The 16,441-nt window shown below is 45.1% G+C and overlaps 1 protein-coding gene across 4 annotated transcripts in view; it reads left to right on the plus strand.

Moving 5' to 3' along the window:
* The first annotated feature begins 10,003 nt into the window (after positions 1-10,003).
* The window catches only part of LOC139379639 (serine/threonine-protein kinase WNK1-like), a 191,049-nt gene continuing 184,611 nt past the window's right edge, over positions 10,004-16,441 (plus strand). For all 4 annotated transcript variants that reach the window (XM_071122448.1, XM_071122449.1, XM_071122450.1 and 1 more), the window contains exons 1-2: positions 10,004-10,672; positions 12,539-14,009. In XM_071122448.1, the coding sequence (XP_070978549.1) occupies positions 13,197-14,009 (813 nt within the window). In that variant the 5' untranslated portion in view covers positions 10,004-10,672; positions 12,539-13,196. The remainder of the gene's footprint in view (positions 10,673-12,538; positions 14,010-16,441) is intronic.

Here is a 16,441-nt window from a genome sequence, read left to right on the forward strand (position 1 = left end):
CCCTGACACCCCACTAGGCTACCCTGCCGCCCCACTAGGCTACCCTGCCGCCCCGCTAGGCTACCCTGCCACCCCGCTAGGCTACCCTGCCGCCCCGCTAGGCTACCCTGCCGCCCCGCTAGGCTACCCTGCCGCCCCGCTAGGCTGCCCTGCCGCCCCGCTAGGCTACCCTGACGCCCCGCTAGGCTACCCTGCCGCCCCGCTAGGCTACCCTGCCGCCCCGCTAGGCTACCCTGACGCCCCGCTAGGCTATACCAAGTCTAAAACAGACCACTGGGGTCCTATACCAAGTCTAAAACAGACCACTGGGGGGGTCCTATACCAAGTCTAAAACAGACCACTGGGTCCTATACCAAGTCTAAAACAGACCACTGGGGTCCTATACCAAGTCTAAAACAGACCACTGGGGTCCTATACCATGTCTAAAACAGACCACTGGGGGGGTCCTATACCATGTCTAAAACAGACCACTGGGGTCCTATACCAAGTCTAAAACCACTGGGGTCCTTTACCAAGTCTAAAACAGACCACTGGGTCCTATACCAAGTCTAAAACAGACCACTGGGGTCCTATACCAAGTCTAAAACAGACCACTGGGGGGGTCCTATACCAAGTCTAAAACAGACCACTGGGGTCCTATACCATGTCTAAAACAGACCACTGGGGGGGTCCTATACCAAGTCTAAAACAGACCACTGGGGTCCTATACCAAGTCTAAAACCACTGGGGTCCTATACCATGTCTAAAACAGACCACTGGGGTCCTATACCATGTCTAAAACAGACCACAGGGGGGGTCCTATACCAAGTCTAAAACCACTGGGGTCCTATACCAAGTCTAAAACCACTGGGTTCCTATACCAAGTCTAAAACAGACCACTGGGGTCCTATACCAAGTCTAAAACAGACCACTGGGGGGGTCCTATACCATGTCTAAAACAGACCACTGGGGTCCTAAACCAAGTCTAAAACCACTGGGGTCCTATACCAAGTCTAAAACAGACCACTGGGGTCCTATACCAAGTCTAAAACCACTGGGGTCCTATACCAAGTCTAAAACAGACCACTGGGGTCCTATACCAAGTCTAAAACAGACCACTGGGGGGGTCCTATACCATGTCTAAAACAGACCACTGGGGTCCTATACCAAGTCTAAAACCACTGGGGTCCTATACCAAGTCTAAAACAGACCCCTGGGGTCCTATACCATGTCTAAAACAGACCACTGGGGTCCTATACCAAGTCTAAAACCACTGGGGTCCTATACCAAGTATAAAACCACTGGGGTCCTATACCAAGTCTAAAACAGACCCCTGGGGTCCTATACCATGTCTAAAACAGACCACTGGGGTCCTATACCATGTCTAAAACAGACCACTGGAGGGGTCCTATACCATGTCTAAAACAGACCACTGGGGTCCTATAACATGTCTAAAACAGACCACTGGGGTCCTATACCATGTCTAAAACAGACCACTGGGCGGGTCCTATACCAAGTCTAAAACCACTGGGGTCCTATACCAAGTCTAAAACAGACCACTGGGGTCCTATACCAAGTCTAAAACAGACCACTGGGGTCCTATACCAAGTCTAAAACAGACCACTGGGGTCCTATACCAAGTCTAAAACCACTGGGGTCCTATACCAAGTCTAAAACAGACCCCTGGGGTCCTATACCATGTCTAAAACAGACCACTGGGGTCCTATACCAAGTCTAAAACCACTGGGGTCCTATACCAAGTCTAAAACAGACCACTGGGGTCCTATACCAAGTCTAAAACAGACCACTGGGGGGGTCCTATACCAAGTCTAAAACAGACCACTGGGGTCCTAAACCAAGTCTAAAACCACTGGGGTCCTATACCAAGTCTAAAACAGACCACTGGGGTCCTATACCAAGTCTAAAACCACTGGGGTCCTATACCAAGTCTAAAACAGACCACTGGGGTCCTATACCAAGTCTAAAACAGACCACTGGGGGGGGTCCTATACCATGTCTAAAACAGACCACTGGGGTCCTAAACCAAGTCTAAAACCACTGGGGTCCTATACCAAGTCTAAAACAGACCACTGGGGTCCTATACCATGTCTAAAACAGACCACTGGGGTCCTATACCAAGTCTAAAACCACTGGGGTCCTATACCAAGTCTAAAACAGACCCCTGGGGTCCTATACCATGTCTAAAACAGACCACTGGGGTCCTATACCAAGTCTAAAACCACTGGGGTCCTATACCAAGTCTAAAACAGACCCCTGGGGTCCTATACCATGTCTAAAACAGACCACTGGGGTCCTATACCATGTCTAAAACAGACCACTGAAGGGGTCCTATACCATGTCTAAAACAGACCACTGGGGTCCTATAACATGTCTAAAACAGACCACTGGGGTCCTATACCATGTCTAAAACAGACCACTGGGCGGGTCCTATACCAAGTCTAAAACCACTGGGGTCCTATACCAAGTCTAAAACCACTGGGGTCCTATACCAAGTCTAAAACAGACCACTGGGGTCCTATACCAAGTCTAAAACAGACCACTGGGGTCCTATACCAAGTCTAAAACCACTGGGGTCCTATACCAAGTCTAAAACAGACCACTGGGGTCCTATACCAAGTCTAAAACAGATATTCCATGAATTGTCACTTTCCACATCATCATTCATCATTTGTCAGGGTTAAGGGGGTGCTGGAGGCGTCAAAGCCCTCACAAGGTGTATAGTGAGAGAAAGACCACACAACGAACACGTGTGTCACGCATGATAAGAAAGAGAGAACAGGGTGTGAGGAGAAAGGGAGGGAGGGAGGGAGGGAGGGAGGGAGGGAGGGAGGGAGGGAGGGTGTGAGGAGAAAGGGAGGGAGGGAGGGCGGGAGGGTGTGAGGAGAAAGGGAGGGAGGGAGGGAGGGAGGGAGGGAGGGAGGGAGGGAGGGAGGGAAGGAGGGAGGGAGGGAGGGAGGGTGTGAGGAGAAAGGGAGGGAGGGAGGGAGGGAGGGAGGGAGGGAGGGAGGGAGGGAGGGAGGGAGGGAGGGAGGGAGGGAGGGAGGGAGGGAGGAGAAAGGGAGGGAGGGAGGGAGGGAGGGAGGGCATCTGTGAAAGAAAAATAAACGAGGTGGTTACTGTGTTTTATAATGTTTTCAGAGTGTTGCTAACCTCTGTGTGCAGTGAAAATAAAACATGTACCAAACCCCACGTCACCATGGGCACATCCCAAATAGCAGTGAACTACTTTTGACCAGAGCCTTATGGGTCCACATAAGGAATATTCACTACATAAGGAATATTCACTGCATAAGGAATATTCACTACATAAGGAATATTCACTACATAAGGAATATTCACTACATAAGGAATATTCACTACATAAGGAATATTCACTACATAAGGAATACTCACTACATAAGGAATATTCACTACATAAGGAATATTCACTACATAAGGAATATTCACTACATAAGGAATATTCACTACATAAGGAAGAGGGTGACATTTAGGACGCAAAAGCCAATAACCACCAACCAGCCCTAATGTATTGACTGACGTGAGAGGCCCTCAAGCACATTCTAAAAGACAAAGAGTCACTGAGAAACAGAGGGGTTAGTGAAGGTTTAAAGGGGGAGTAAATAGGTATTGTGAAAAGGAGGGGGACGGGCACAAATGACCATTGACAGTTCGTTTACTTAATGCTTTCTGAGTTTTAGTTTAAATGAGTTTTTCATGTCCTCGCAGAACAGGAAAATCATGTGCTGTTTGACTCACCAGAGCTCAGTGCTCAATGCAGCAGCCTAGTTCCTCAACTACAGTGCTCTTCATTATTGCACTCTACACAAGTGGAGCAAAGTGAAAACAATGGGCATTTAACCATTGCATCATAAAAGGAAAATGTACTATGCATTAAAGGAAAATTCCACCCAAAAACGATATTTTGGTATTTGTTTCATTAGTCCATTGTTGATATAGTCCCCAAAATGTTTTGCATGTCAGCAATCAAGTTTTCAAGATATGTAACTTTCAAAAAACAGAAATACGGCCTGTATGATGTATTTTGCATATCGGCTGTATTTCTGTTTTTTGAAAGTTACATATCTTGAAAACTTGATTGCTGACATGCAAAACATTTTTGGGCCTAAAGCAACAATGGACTAATGAAACAAATACCAAAAGATCATTTTTGGGTGGAATTTTCCTTTAAGAGTCGCTTCAGGTTTTTAAGCGCGTTTAGCCAGTAACCAAAAGGTTGTTGGTTCAAATCCCTAATCTGGCAAGGTGGAAAAATCTGCCATTGTGCCCTTGAGCAAGGCAGTTAACACCCAACAACTGTTCCCCGGACGCCGATGAAGTCGACGAAGGCCGCCCCGCCCCGTGCACCTCTCTGATTCAGAGGGGTTAAATACGGAAGACACATCTTGGTTGAATGCATTCAGTTGTACAACTGACTAAGTCTCCCCTTCCCAAATACTGAACAGATCACTTGCTTTTCAAAAATATTATGTTTAAAAAGATCCCTGCCCCAAATCTGTGTTGATTTTATAATAACACAAGTGAACATTTTCTCTGTCCCAATTCAATTCAATTTCGCAAACACACTCTATTACATAATCTGTTTAATAAAGGAATGGGGTAATTGGTGTAAGTTTTTAGAAAATGACAGCAGGAAAATATGTTTATTGTTTATTTCCCAAAGTGTATTGAGACTTGAGAAAGCAGAAAAGTCTTTGAATGTACATCATAGAGATGTGGTGGGCAGGACGCTAGTCATCCCTATTGATGGACAATGTTGCTAACCATACACTACACTAACCATACACTACACTAATCCTACCATACACTAATCATACACTACACTACACCCAAACTACACTAATCCTACCAGACACTAACCATACACTACACTAACCATACACTACACTAATCCTACCAGACACTAACCATACACTACACTAAACCTACCATACACTAACCATACACTACACTAAACCCACACTACACTAATCCTACCATACACTAATCCTACCAGACACTAACCATACACTACACTAAACCCACCACACACTAATCCTACCAGACACCAACCATACACTACACTAATCTCACACTACACTAACCATACACTACACTAATCTCACACTACACTAAACCCACCACACACTAATCCTACCAGACACTAACCATACACTACACTAATCTCACACTACACTAACCATACACTACACTAACCATACACTACACTAACCATACACTACACTAACCATACACTACACTAAACCCACACTACACTAACCATACACTACACTAACCATACACTACACTAACCATACACTACACTAACCATACACTACACTAACCATACACTACACTAACCATACACTACACTAATCCTACCATACACTACACTAACCATACACTACACTAACCATACACTACACTAACCATACACTACACTAACCATACACTACACTAACCATACACTACACTAACCATACACTACACTAACCATACACTACACTAACCATACACTACACTAATCCTACCATACACTACACTAACCATACACTACACTAACCATACACTACACTAACCATACACTACACTAACCATACACTACACTAACCCTACACTACACTAACCATACACTACACTAACCATACACTACACTAACCCTACACTACACTAACCATACACTACACTAACCATACACTACACTAACCATACACTACACTAACCATACACTACACTAACCCCACACCACTATTTTTCCATGTTTTATTTAACCTTTATTTAACTAGGCAAGTCAGTTAAGAACAAATTCTTACTTACAGTGACGGCCCACCCCGCCAAACCCTAACCCGGACGACGCTGGGCCAATTATGCACCGCCCTATGGGACTCCCAATCATCAATCAATCAATCAAATGTATTTATAAAGCCCTTCTTACATCAGCTGATGTCACAAAGTGCTGTACAGAAACCCAGCCTAAAACCCCAAACAGCAAGCAATGCAGGTGTAGATGCATGGTGGCTAGGAAAAACTCCCTAGAAAGGCCAGAACATAGGAAGAAACCTAGAGAGGAACCAGGCTATGAGGGGTGGCCAGTCCTCTTCTGGCTGTGCCGGGTGGAGATTATAGCAGAACATGGCCAAGATGTTCAAATGTTCATAGATGACCAGCAGGGTCAAATAATAATAATCACACTGGTTGTCGAGAGTGCAACAGGTCAGCACCTCAGGAGTAAATGTCAGTTGGATTTTCATAGCCGATCATTCAGAGTATCTCTACCGCTCCTGCTGTCTCTAGAGAGTTGAAAACAGCAGGTCTGGGACAGGTAGCACATCCAGTGAACAGGTCAGTCAGTGTTCCATAGCCGCAGGCTGAACAGTTGAAACTAGAGCAGCAGCACGGCCAGGTGGACTGGGGACAGCAAGGAGTCATCAGGCCAGGTAGTCCTGAGGCATGGTCCTAGGGCTCAGGTCCTCCGAGAGAAAGAAAGAAAGAGAGAATTAGAGAGAGCATACTTCAATTCACACAAGACACTGGATAAGAGGATAAGACAGGAGAAATACTCCAGATATAACAGACTGACCCTAGCCCCCCCGACACATAAACTACTGCAGCATAAATACTGGAGGCTGAGACAGGAGAGGTCGGGAGACACTGTGGCCCCATCCGACGATACCCCTGGACAGGGCCAAACAGGCAGGGTATAACTCCACCCAACTTGCTAAAGCACAGCCCCCACACCAGTAGAAGGATATCTTCAACCACCAACTTACCATCCTGAGACAAGGCCGAGTATAGCCCATGAAGATCTCCGCCACGGCACAACACAAGGGGGGTGCCGGACCCGGACAGGAAGATCACGTCAGTGACTCAACCCATTCAAGTGACGCACCCCTCCTAGGGACGGCATTAACCCCTCACTACACTAACCCTACACTACCCCCACACTACATTAACACCACACTACACTAACTCCACACTACACTAACTCTACACTACACTAACTCCACACTACACTAACTCTACACTACACTAACTCCACACTACACTAACCCTACACTACATTAACACCACACTACACTAACCCTACACTACACTAACTCTACACTACACTAACTCCACTAACTCTACACTACACTAACTCCACTAACTCTACACTACATTAACTCCACACTACACTAACTCTACTCTAACTCCACACTACACTAACCCCACACTACACTAACCCTACACTACACTAACCCCACACTACATTAACACCACACTACACTAACCCTACACTACACTAACCCCACACTACATTAACACCACACTACACTAACCCTACACTAATCTCACACTACACTAAACCCACACTACACAAACCCTACACTACACTAACCCTAACACCACACTACACTAACCCCACACTACAATAACCCTACACTACACTAACCCCACACTACACTAACCCTACACTAACCCCACACTACACTAACCCTACACTAAACCCACAGTACGCTAATCCTACACTACACTAACCCTACACTTGAAAAAATGATCAAAAGATAGTCACAAATATTGCTGAAGTTTAGATTGTATTAAAACTGCAGTCCAAAATATATTTTACGTGTTAAAATCCGCAGTCAAAAATATTGAGTAACTTTATTGGAATTTACATTGTTGACTACAGTGACACATTTATTTTTTGCAACTAGAGCTGGCTTGAGTACAATATGTGTGTGTGTGTGTGTGTGTGCATGCATACATGTGTGTGACTGTATGTGAGTGTGTCTCCCTGTGCGTGTGTACTGTATGTGTGTGCCACCGTTTCTGCCTTCAAAGGCTATTGACTTCCTGCTCAACTCTGCACCAACAGGAAATATGTGTTAGGACAAGGGTTTAAATATGACAGGGTTTCTCTATTGAGAAAAACACCAACATTACCCAATCTAGTACATCATCTAGCTTCTATTAAGGGTTCGCCTTTGACTTACAGACAAGTTGTTTTTGCCTGAATTAACTTGCCTACTAAACATTTAACAGTAATAAATATATTAAATATAAAACAATATTTAATATAAAAATGCAAAGTTCCCTCCTTATAGACAACAATACAGATATTGTTATTACTATATCAACCAAAACATGTTACATTGTTAATTATTGTAGTGATAGCTTCTGTCTTTATATTTCCGACTGCTTCCGGTCTGCGTTAGGAGAGATCCCATTCAGGCAGAGCTTCTATTTCTCAAGCCACTTGGACGCCTGTTGGACACTTGGCATCGGAGCCCAGCGTTGGTCAAAGAGTAGGGGAGCCAACTGCATCGTCTACACCTCTCAGTCAGCAGCACTACCCAGACAAGCTGCTGAGGCTTGGTAAGAGAGCAGCTCCGGTCCCAGAGGAATGGCTGCAGAGAGCACACCCACACAGACTGAAGCTACATTCAAAATTACACCCTATTCCCTATATAAGCCTATGGGCTCTGGTCAAAAGTAGTGCACTATATAGGAAATAGGGTGCAATTTGGCATACACAATGAGGGCTGTCTACATCGATCTACATTGAACTGTCAGCTGAATAGAAGAGCTGCTGAAGAGACTGTGTGTGAGAGAGAAAGAAAGAGACTGGTTTGGATCTTACACAGGAAGTTACAAAAGAGGACTATCCCATTGTTAGAGGCTGCATATGGGACAACTTGAAGAGAATAAATCAACCCAGTTGACATGGTAATTTTCTGTTGAGAAGCTACTTTATGGCTGTCTCAGTGAGACGCTAGAGGCATTCTCAGGCCAAAGCTGGTTCTCATCATTAAAAACTCATGATCAGTTCTGGTGTTACGACAAATTTCATGTCAGAGTGGTTGTAAATTGTTCTGGACTTCTGGTAGCCTATGGAAGTCGGTGTATGTCTTTTAAAACTATGTGAAAAATGCAGGAAATTGTACCACCCTATAAATACACATTTTCAAACTAGCCTACTTCTGAAAGAGGATGAAAGATTTGCACGTTATTAACAATACTGTGACGTAATACAATGACTTTCACAAACAATAAGACAAATATGTAAACGTTTCCAATTCCTTATTCAACCAACTTTCAGACAAAGACAATCCATTATAATGAAAGAATGGGGCCAAACGCATTAGGCTGGTTTACACATCATTATCCGATGAAAACTAAAATCCCCTTGTGGATCTCGCGCGGTGTGTCAATGTTGTGCTTGGGAATTGTAGTGCAGTACATTTGCACTGACCAAATGATTAGCTTTTAATGATGCACCTGGACTTTAAATTTTACAGACACACAACTCGAACAACACACAAAGTAATATACAGTATATATTTCAGAGACTTTATATAATTTAAATGGGTTTCAAAACATCATGAATGTCAATATACTCGGATTATACTTCCTCCTTCATTGAGTACAAATTCGATAATATCCACTTCTGCGCAGGCTTTCCATCCCAACATCTGGAAACAAGCACTTTTCGCAGGTGCTATATCAGATTTATTTATTTGTAATGCTATTTCAATAGAAGTACTCTGATTGACATTTACAAATAAGTATATTATTCTCATTAAGAAAAGCTCAAATGAGTGGTGTTCATTGTCCACATGAAAAAGTGGTATTTTCAACCAAAAGCACACTCACACAAAATCATAACGCATCACTGTGAGACAGTAACGTTAAGAGCTCTTCTTAGCCTACTATGTTATAGCTGAATCATTTCAGGGGGCAGTGAAGTTGACAGTCTGAGTCAACTCTCCCCCAGATAAAAAGTGACATGTCCCCAAACTCCATGGTCTTTTTGGACAATGTATCCGTTTAAAATGTTGAAGCCAGTCTGCTATCGCTGGCTTCGGTCTCGCCACAGTGTGGAAGCAGGCGCGATCCCCCAGGTCTTTGATTTAAAAAAAATAAAAAAAACAAGGAAAAAAAAGCGATTGGCTGACGAGGGCCCCACGTCAATACGCAGTTTGGGAGCGCAAAGCTTGGCTATAGCAGTTAGCAACCAGATAGATACACAGTCGGCGCTCCATCAAACCTTACATCTGTGGATGAAGCGAACCAAGGGGAAACAGCTGTATGCAGGCTATGTTAGCGATCTGAAACGGCAACATCTGACTGTGGACACGTAGGAGAGAGTTTTTTCCTACATACATTGTGCTGTCATTTTCTGTCTGCTGTTTTGTGGATAACAAAAGCGAATTCGATTCGAACGGAGTCATTGGAACAGACGAGTGAACGAGAATTGAACCGCAGTGGATGTCTTGCTCTTTCTGTGTTCACATCGTAATACAACTGTAGCTGAGTAATCGCATGGAGATGGAGTAAAATTGAGGTCATCTGGAATTGAATTGCGGCTGAGAGATGGAGAATTTGTTTTGTCCGCTCTGATCTAATAGGAGGGAGAGAAGAACTGCTGGATACATAGGGGATACAACTCCGATATGAACGTGGCTTTCTCGCTCTGCTTGAGGTAGCTGCTAAAGCCAATGAAAGACAGCGGTCTTGAGAACGCATACGGTCGCTTTCGAATGTAGATATACCCGTTTATTATTGCACATTTAAATAAAAACGAATGTGATCTAATACTAGTAACTAGGAATATCGTTGCATATTTTTTTGTTGAATTACTCTTCCAAGTATCAACCAACCGATATTCTACGGGAGAATGGCCATAATACGAAAGGTAATGCCTTTACCAATCATGTTGTTGATATAGCTGGAAAGTGCATGCATATTGACACAGTCTAATGACATCTAGCTTGATTATTGGCTGTTTCGCTACGAAATAGCTTTTTATCACACTTCTACGGCTCGCTATAGCGCGTGCTGTGGAAAACCGTATCGGCGTTCTGTGGTGCGTCGGCTGGGTTTGCTTAACGTGCCTGGCAGTTGGACACTTGCAACTACTGCTAGTTTGTTGTAACAAGCACTAACTATTTATCTGCATTGTGCGCTCTGTCTGGAAGTCATTTTCAGCGCGAGACTATCCATATCCAGCGCGAGCGTAAAGTAACCAAGACTACCGAGGTTTTTACCTTAGTACGTTAGCTAGTTAGTTGTCCAAGTTGACGATAAATAACATAACTATTTCGCTGTACATTCGCTTTGGTACAGACCCCTTGACAGTCGATATATGTGCCTGTTCGTTTGTAGAATTAATTATAGCTTCGACAAGACAGCACTGCAGAAGTGTAGCTAGCGAACTATTCCACCATGGTTAGCCAGTTATGCTAGCTAGCCATAAAGACGAGTGGGAAGGGAAAGGCCACAGAGCGTACTCTTCAATAAAGGTAAATGAATAACGTAACATTTATGATCGGAAGAAAATATAATAGAAAATCGAGTCACCGTTAACAGATACTATTGACAGCTTCAATGTTTTTCGGTGTATTTATTTTTTTAGCTTGCTCACGGTATCGATTCGACCCACGAAATGAATGAGATCGTTCATTCACAGATTGACGACCCGTCATGTGTGTCATGTTTAACCAGGTTCAGATGTTTTTTGTATTAGCTTTGTAATTACATTTGTCACTTCGGATTTATCTTAATTTGGGGATTTCTAAAAAAAATCTCAGTTAATAAATTATCTGCGCATGGTCGGAAATCTGGTAAACGAGATTATACATTACCAGTGGAAATTACTCGTGGGAAAATATAAATAGTACAATTATGGGGAATTACATTTTTCCCCCGGTGCTTTAATTAACATTCAGACATGTCCATACATTTCTGAACAAGAGTAATGGATTGGGTAGAGAGCTAATTCGTTTTTAGATGCGACACTGTTTTTCGTCCCAAATCGCACACGTCCATATCAGTGGTTTTCAAACCACTCATTGGGGACCCTTCCTCCTTCCACAATGGAAAAGTTTAAACTGAATCCTTGGGACATGCCAACTCTGACGCTACTCTTTAACGGTTAATGCATGGCTCTCCAATAGGGTTAGTTACAACTGGTGTTGAAACGAAAACCTACAGGAGGTTTAGGGTAGAGATGTCCCAAGGATCCCAGATAGCACTAACCTTTTCACAATTTTATTGTAGCTCTGAACTAGCTCACCCGATTCACCTATTCAAGGGATTGATGATTTGTTGACATGTTGAATCAGGTGTGCTAGTTCTGGAATAGATCAAATACATGGAACGGCTATGGTTCACCTGAGAAGAGGTTTGATAACCATGACATATAGTAAACTACTTTTGTGTAGGGAATAGCTCTGGTCAAAAGTAGTGTACTATGTAGGGAATAGAGTGAAATTTGGTATATGCAAAACAAAGTCTCCTGTTCTGCAGCTGCAGTAGTGCATGCCAAACCAAGTCTCCCGTTCTGCAGCTGCAGTAGTGCATGCCAAACCAAGTCTCCTGTTCTGCAGCTGCAGTAGTGATGCCAAACCAAGCTACTCTCTGAATTGTTTTACGCTGTAACCCTGAGGTCAAGCAGAGTCGGGTTGAGGTTTACAGTTACTTTAAATTTGGATATGCAATTAAACCAAACTTCTCTGCCTCTTGACTCATTCCTTCACTCTCCCTCTGTTCTCTTTTTTAGTGAATCTGCCCCTTGCTTTGGAGGCGGTGGAGTTAATGGTGTGAGTGAGATTTCTCCCTCCCCCACCATCACTACAGCGACACGCCAGAGGCTGTCCACTGTCCAGGCCCAAGCAGTCAGCCTGAGCCTGCTAGTACAGACTATCTGGCCTCCTCTTCTTGTGGTCCCTTATGCTCAATGAAGGCTATCTCTGGGTCGCTACAGGATGGATGGTGTGGATTTGACGGTCCTTGTGTGTCATCATCAGCGCTTGCTCCTCTGTGACTGTTTCCTGTTCTTTTCCATTTATAAAAGAACGCCCCCTCTTCTGGGCCCAACCACCCCTGAGCGCTGTAAAAGTTATAGTAACTGTTGTTGCTAAGTGACACTTACAGAGGAGGTTAAGTTAACTCTCCCCCCCATCCAAACTCCACAGAGGGTTTTCTCCAGAGGTTTTATTTTCTATACCCATATTATATATTTCCCCTCTCAGGAGTTTGTTTGGAAGACGCACAGGTGTTCGGTTCTTCACAACAAAAGTTTTGGTTTATTGTTGGTTGAGGTTTACAGTTACTTTTTCTCGAGTTTTTTGTTCTTCCTTGTAATTTATTTATACCTCATATTTTGGAGTTTTTTCTCATTGCTCACGCACACCCCCTGGAATAAAAAAAATAACAAGATGTCGGAAACAGACAAGTTCCTAGCCCCTTTCCCTCCACCGCCCAAGAATGTGAATGGTTCCAGCTCGGACACGTACCTTGGTGAGAATTTGGGGACCGACGGTGTCCGCCGACGCCGCCACACCATGGACCGCGACCCCAAACAGGCCGAACATCGCTTCTTCCGGCGCAGCGTCATCTGTGACTCGAACGCCACCGCCTTAGACCTCCCCAGCAAGGCCGTCATCCTCACCTCCCCGCCCGACTGCGAGCCCCCCAGCCTGGGCTGGCTCTCCCTGGCTGTCCCCTCTGTGGTGGTACCCGAGCCGTGCCTGGCAGTGGCCGAGGTGGAAGCAGATGAGGAAGGAGGGGATGGGCCTTGTAGTGCGGTATTAGGGCCCAGTGTTGGTGGCGGTACTAGAGTGGATGGTACGGTATTGCAGATAAAGCCATGCACGGCAGTATTGGATGTTTGCGGCGGAGAGAAAGGAAAGAAGCTGTCGTCGTTAGCCGCCGCAGAGGCTCCTGGAATGGAGGAGGTGGCGCCCAGTAAAGCAGGGGAGCCCGCGGAGGAGGAGAGCGGTAGTGTTACAGAGGAGATGCGAGAGGAGAAGGAGAAGGGGGCGGCTAAGGCCCTGTTAGAGGAGCAGAAGAGGGAAGCAGAGAAAAAGGTTCAGGACGACATAGAGGAAGTAGAGACCAAGGCCATAGGGACCTCGCTGGACGGACGCTTCCTGAAGTTTGACATCGAGATCGGACGCGGATCCTTCAAGACGGTCTACAAGGGCCTGGATACGGAGACTACAGTGGAGGTGGCGTGGTGCGAACTGCAGGTAAGACACAACCCAATCATTTACTATCCTTCTTTACTTCCTTACTCTCTGCTCTGAGTAACATTTTAAGCAGTGTTTTATTATACTCTCTCAGTTCTTCCTCCGCTGCCTATTGTAGTGGAGAACTAAAGTACCTAAATAGATTGGCGTACACAAAATATCCCAGGTATGAAGATACAGATAAGGTGCAGAAGGAAGGATGTAGCTTGCTAGTACCTCGTCTGATAAAGATCACACCGGGTTGGCAGATGGATGATGTCAGAGCAGCGCTGAGGTACGATGATGCCCAGCAAGGGTGCAACTGGCAGGTGCTGATGCAACAGCCCAGACAGACAGAATGGCACACAGGATGTTGTTGCTAGTTTCTACATTCTTATTCTGTACAAGAAGTTGTTTTTGTGGTCATGGTTCCCATAGTGCTTAATGTGGGTCATTCATTGAAGAAGCCTGGAGGGAGAGAGAGGAACATGTCTGTTAGAAAGTTTCAAGTTTGGCAGCCAGCCAGTCATATGACTGGATCTTAGCTGAATTCACAGCTCCGTTTAGAATCTAGCGCAGCTCTAGCTCACGTGGTGGAAGGAGCAGTTGGTTGCTTGGCTCTGTGATACGGTCACTGATAACTAACTCACAAATCCCTCCACGAAGGAGCCTCAGTTTGGGGTCAGGTAAGCAGGGGCGGACGTTAGTTTAAAAATAACACCTTGTGGTTAAACAGCTGTAACTCAGGGGGTGTGTCTCTAATGGCATCCTATTCCCTGTATAATCGACCACTTTGACCAGAGCCTCAGGGGCACAGTAAAGGGAAAAGGGAACGCATTACAGGGGGTCCGTGTTAACCATGCTGTTAATGAAACTCAGTAGGTTCTCATTTAGAGTGCGGTCGGGTCACTCACTGCAATGAAGCTGTTTTCCTCCTGTGTAGGAGTCACAAGGTGCTGTTTCTCCCTCTCTGCTGAAATTCACTTGCTCTGCCACCTTTTCTTTCAAAGAGATGTTTGTGAGTTGTGACTGAGCCCTGGTCCCAGCTCTGTGGCATAGATGGTACTGTTGTCACAATGACTTACGCTACAACTTGTTAGTCATAATTTCTAGTCAGTTGGGCTCAGATACTAGAAAACTGTCCAATCACAGTCCTCCCCTATAATCCACAACCACGGAATTGAATCACATCACTCAGTCGCCTGGTTGCTGCTGATTGCATTTGCCCCTTCAAGCATCATCCAGGCAGCTCATCCAATAGTGAATGTTTAATAACTATAAAGAGCTCCTGGTCTGTAGATTAATGTTATGTTACGTAAATGTGTGTATCCACTCTAACCACAGGTAACGTAATGTTACGTAAATGTGTGTATCCACTCTAACCACAGGTAACGTAATGTACATTGCATGTAGGGTTAAGACCTCTATTTGTCCTGCTGGCTCGGTAATCCTATGGATGTTAGTGTTTGTCAGACAGTCTGTCTTACAAAACTATGTACTTCTACTGACATGGGATGAAGTAGTGGGAGTGGGGTTACACACGCTGCCTGGGTGGGCGTGGCGTCATGAGAGCATCTGGAATTGGTCAATGACTGTTTGTGTGACGTGTGTGAAGAGTTGTGGGGGGTGGTGGGCATCCCTCAATAGCTGAACCAAAGCAGTCCCATCCCGGAGGGAATGAACGAAGGATGGGGGGAATGAAAGAAAGGAGGGAGGCGCGGAGGGGTAGTGGGGTCGTAGGTCATGAGTAGGCGCAGCGAGGAGTTGATGACAATGTTTGCTTTTGACAAAGAGAGGGAGCAGAATGAAAAGGGGAAGTGGACACACACACACAGAGAGAGAGGAGTGCCTGGCCTTGTATGCTGCAGTGGCCCTCTGTCCTTTTGTAGGCCAGGGCTGAGAGTTGGTTGTTGGGTGGAGGAACTCTAGAAGGAAACCACTTTGTAATTGGTCAATGTTTTCTGGGCTTGGGGGACAGTGGGGGGAAAATGAGGAAGAATAATCTAGTCTGCATCCCAAATGGTTCCCTATTTATTGCACTACTGTTGACAAAGGCGGCAAGGCCCGTAGGGCTTTGGTCAGAAGTAGTGCACTCTATGGGGAATAGGGTGCCATTTGGGATGTTACCTTGTAGGCGGTCGGTTGTAGAGGGAATTTCAAGGTTTTTGAGCACCAAGCCAGGCTAAGTAGAGGGGGAGGGACCGAGCACCTTTGAGCGTTATTCTAATGCCATTCATGCTAGACTTGAGAGAGAGAATTTCTATGGTCTCTTTCTCAATGCAGATTGTCTATGTTTGAGGCCAGAATTGTTTTATCTATTAATACACTTTTTTTTTGGGGGGGGGCGGCAAGTTAGTCTTGTCCCATCGCTGCAACTCCCGTACGGATTCGGGAGAGGCGAAGGTCAAGAGAGCCATGCCTCCTCCGGAACACAAACCCGCCAAGCCTCACTG

The sequence above is a fragment of the Oncorhynchus clarkii genome, chromosome 21 (assembly GCF_045791955.1).
Source record: "Oncorhynchus clarkii lewisi isolate Uvic-CL-2024 chromosome 21, UVic_Ocla_1.0, whole genome shotgun sequence".
NCBI lineage: Eukaryota > Metazoa > Chordata > Actinopteri > Salmoniformes > Salmonidae > Oncorhynchus > Oncorhynchus clarkii.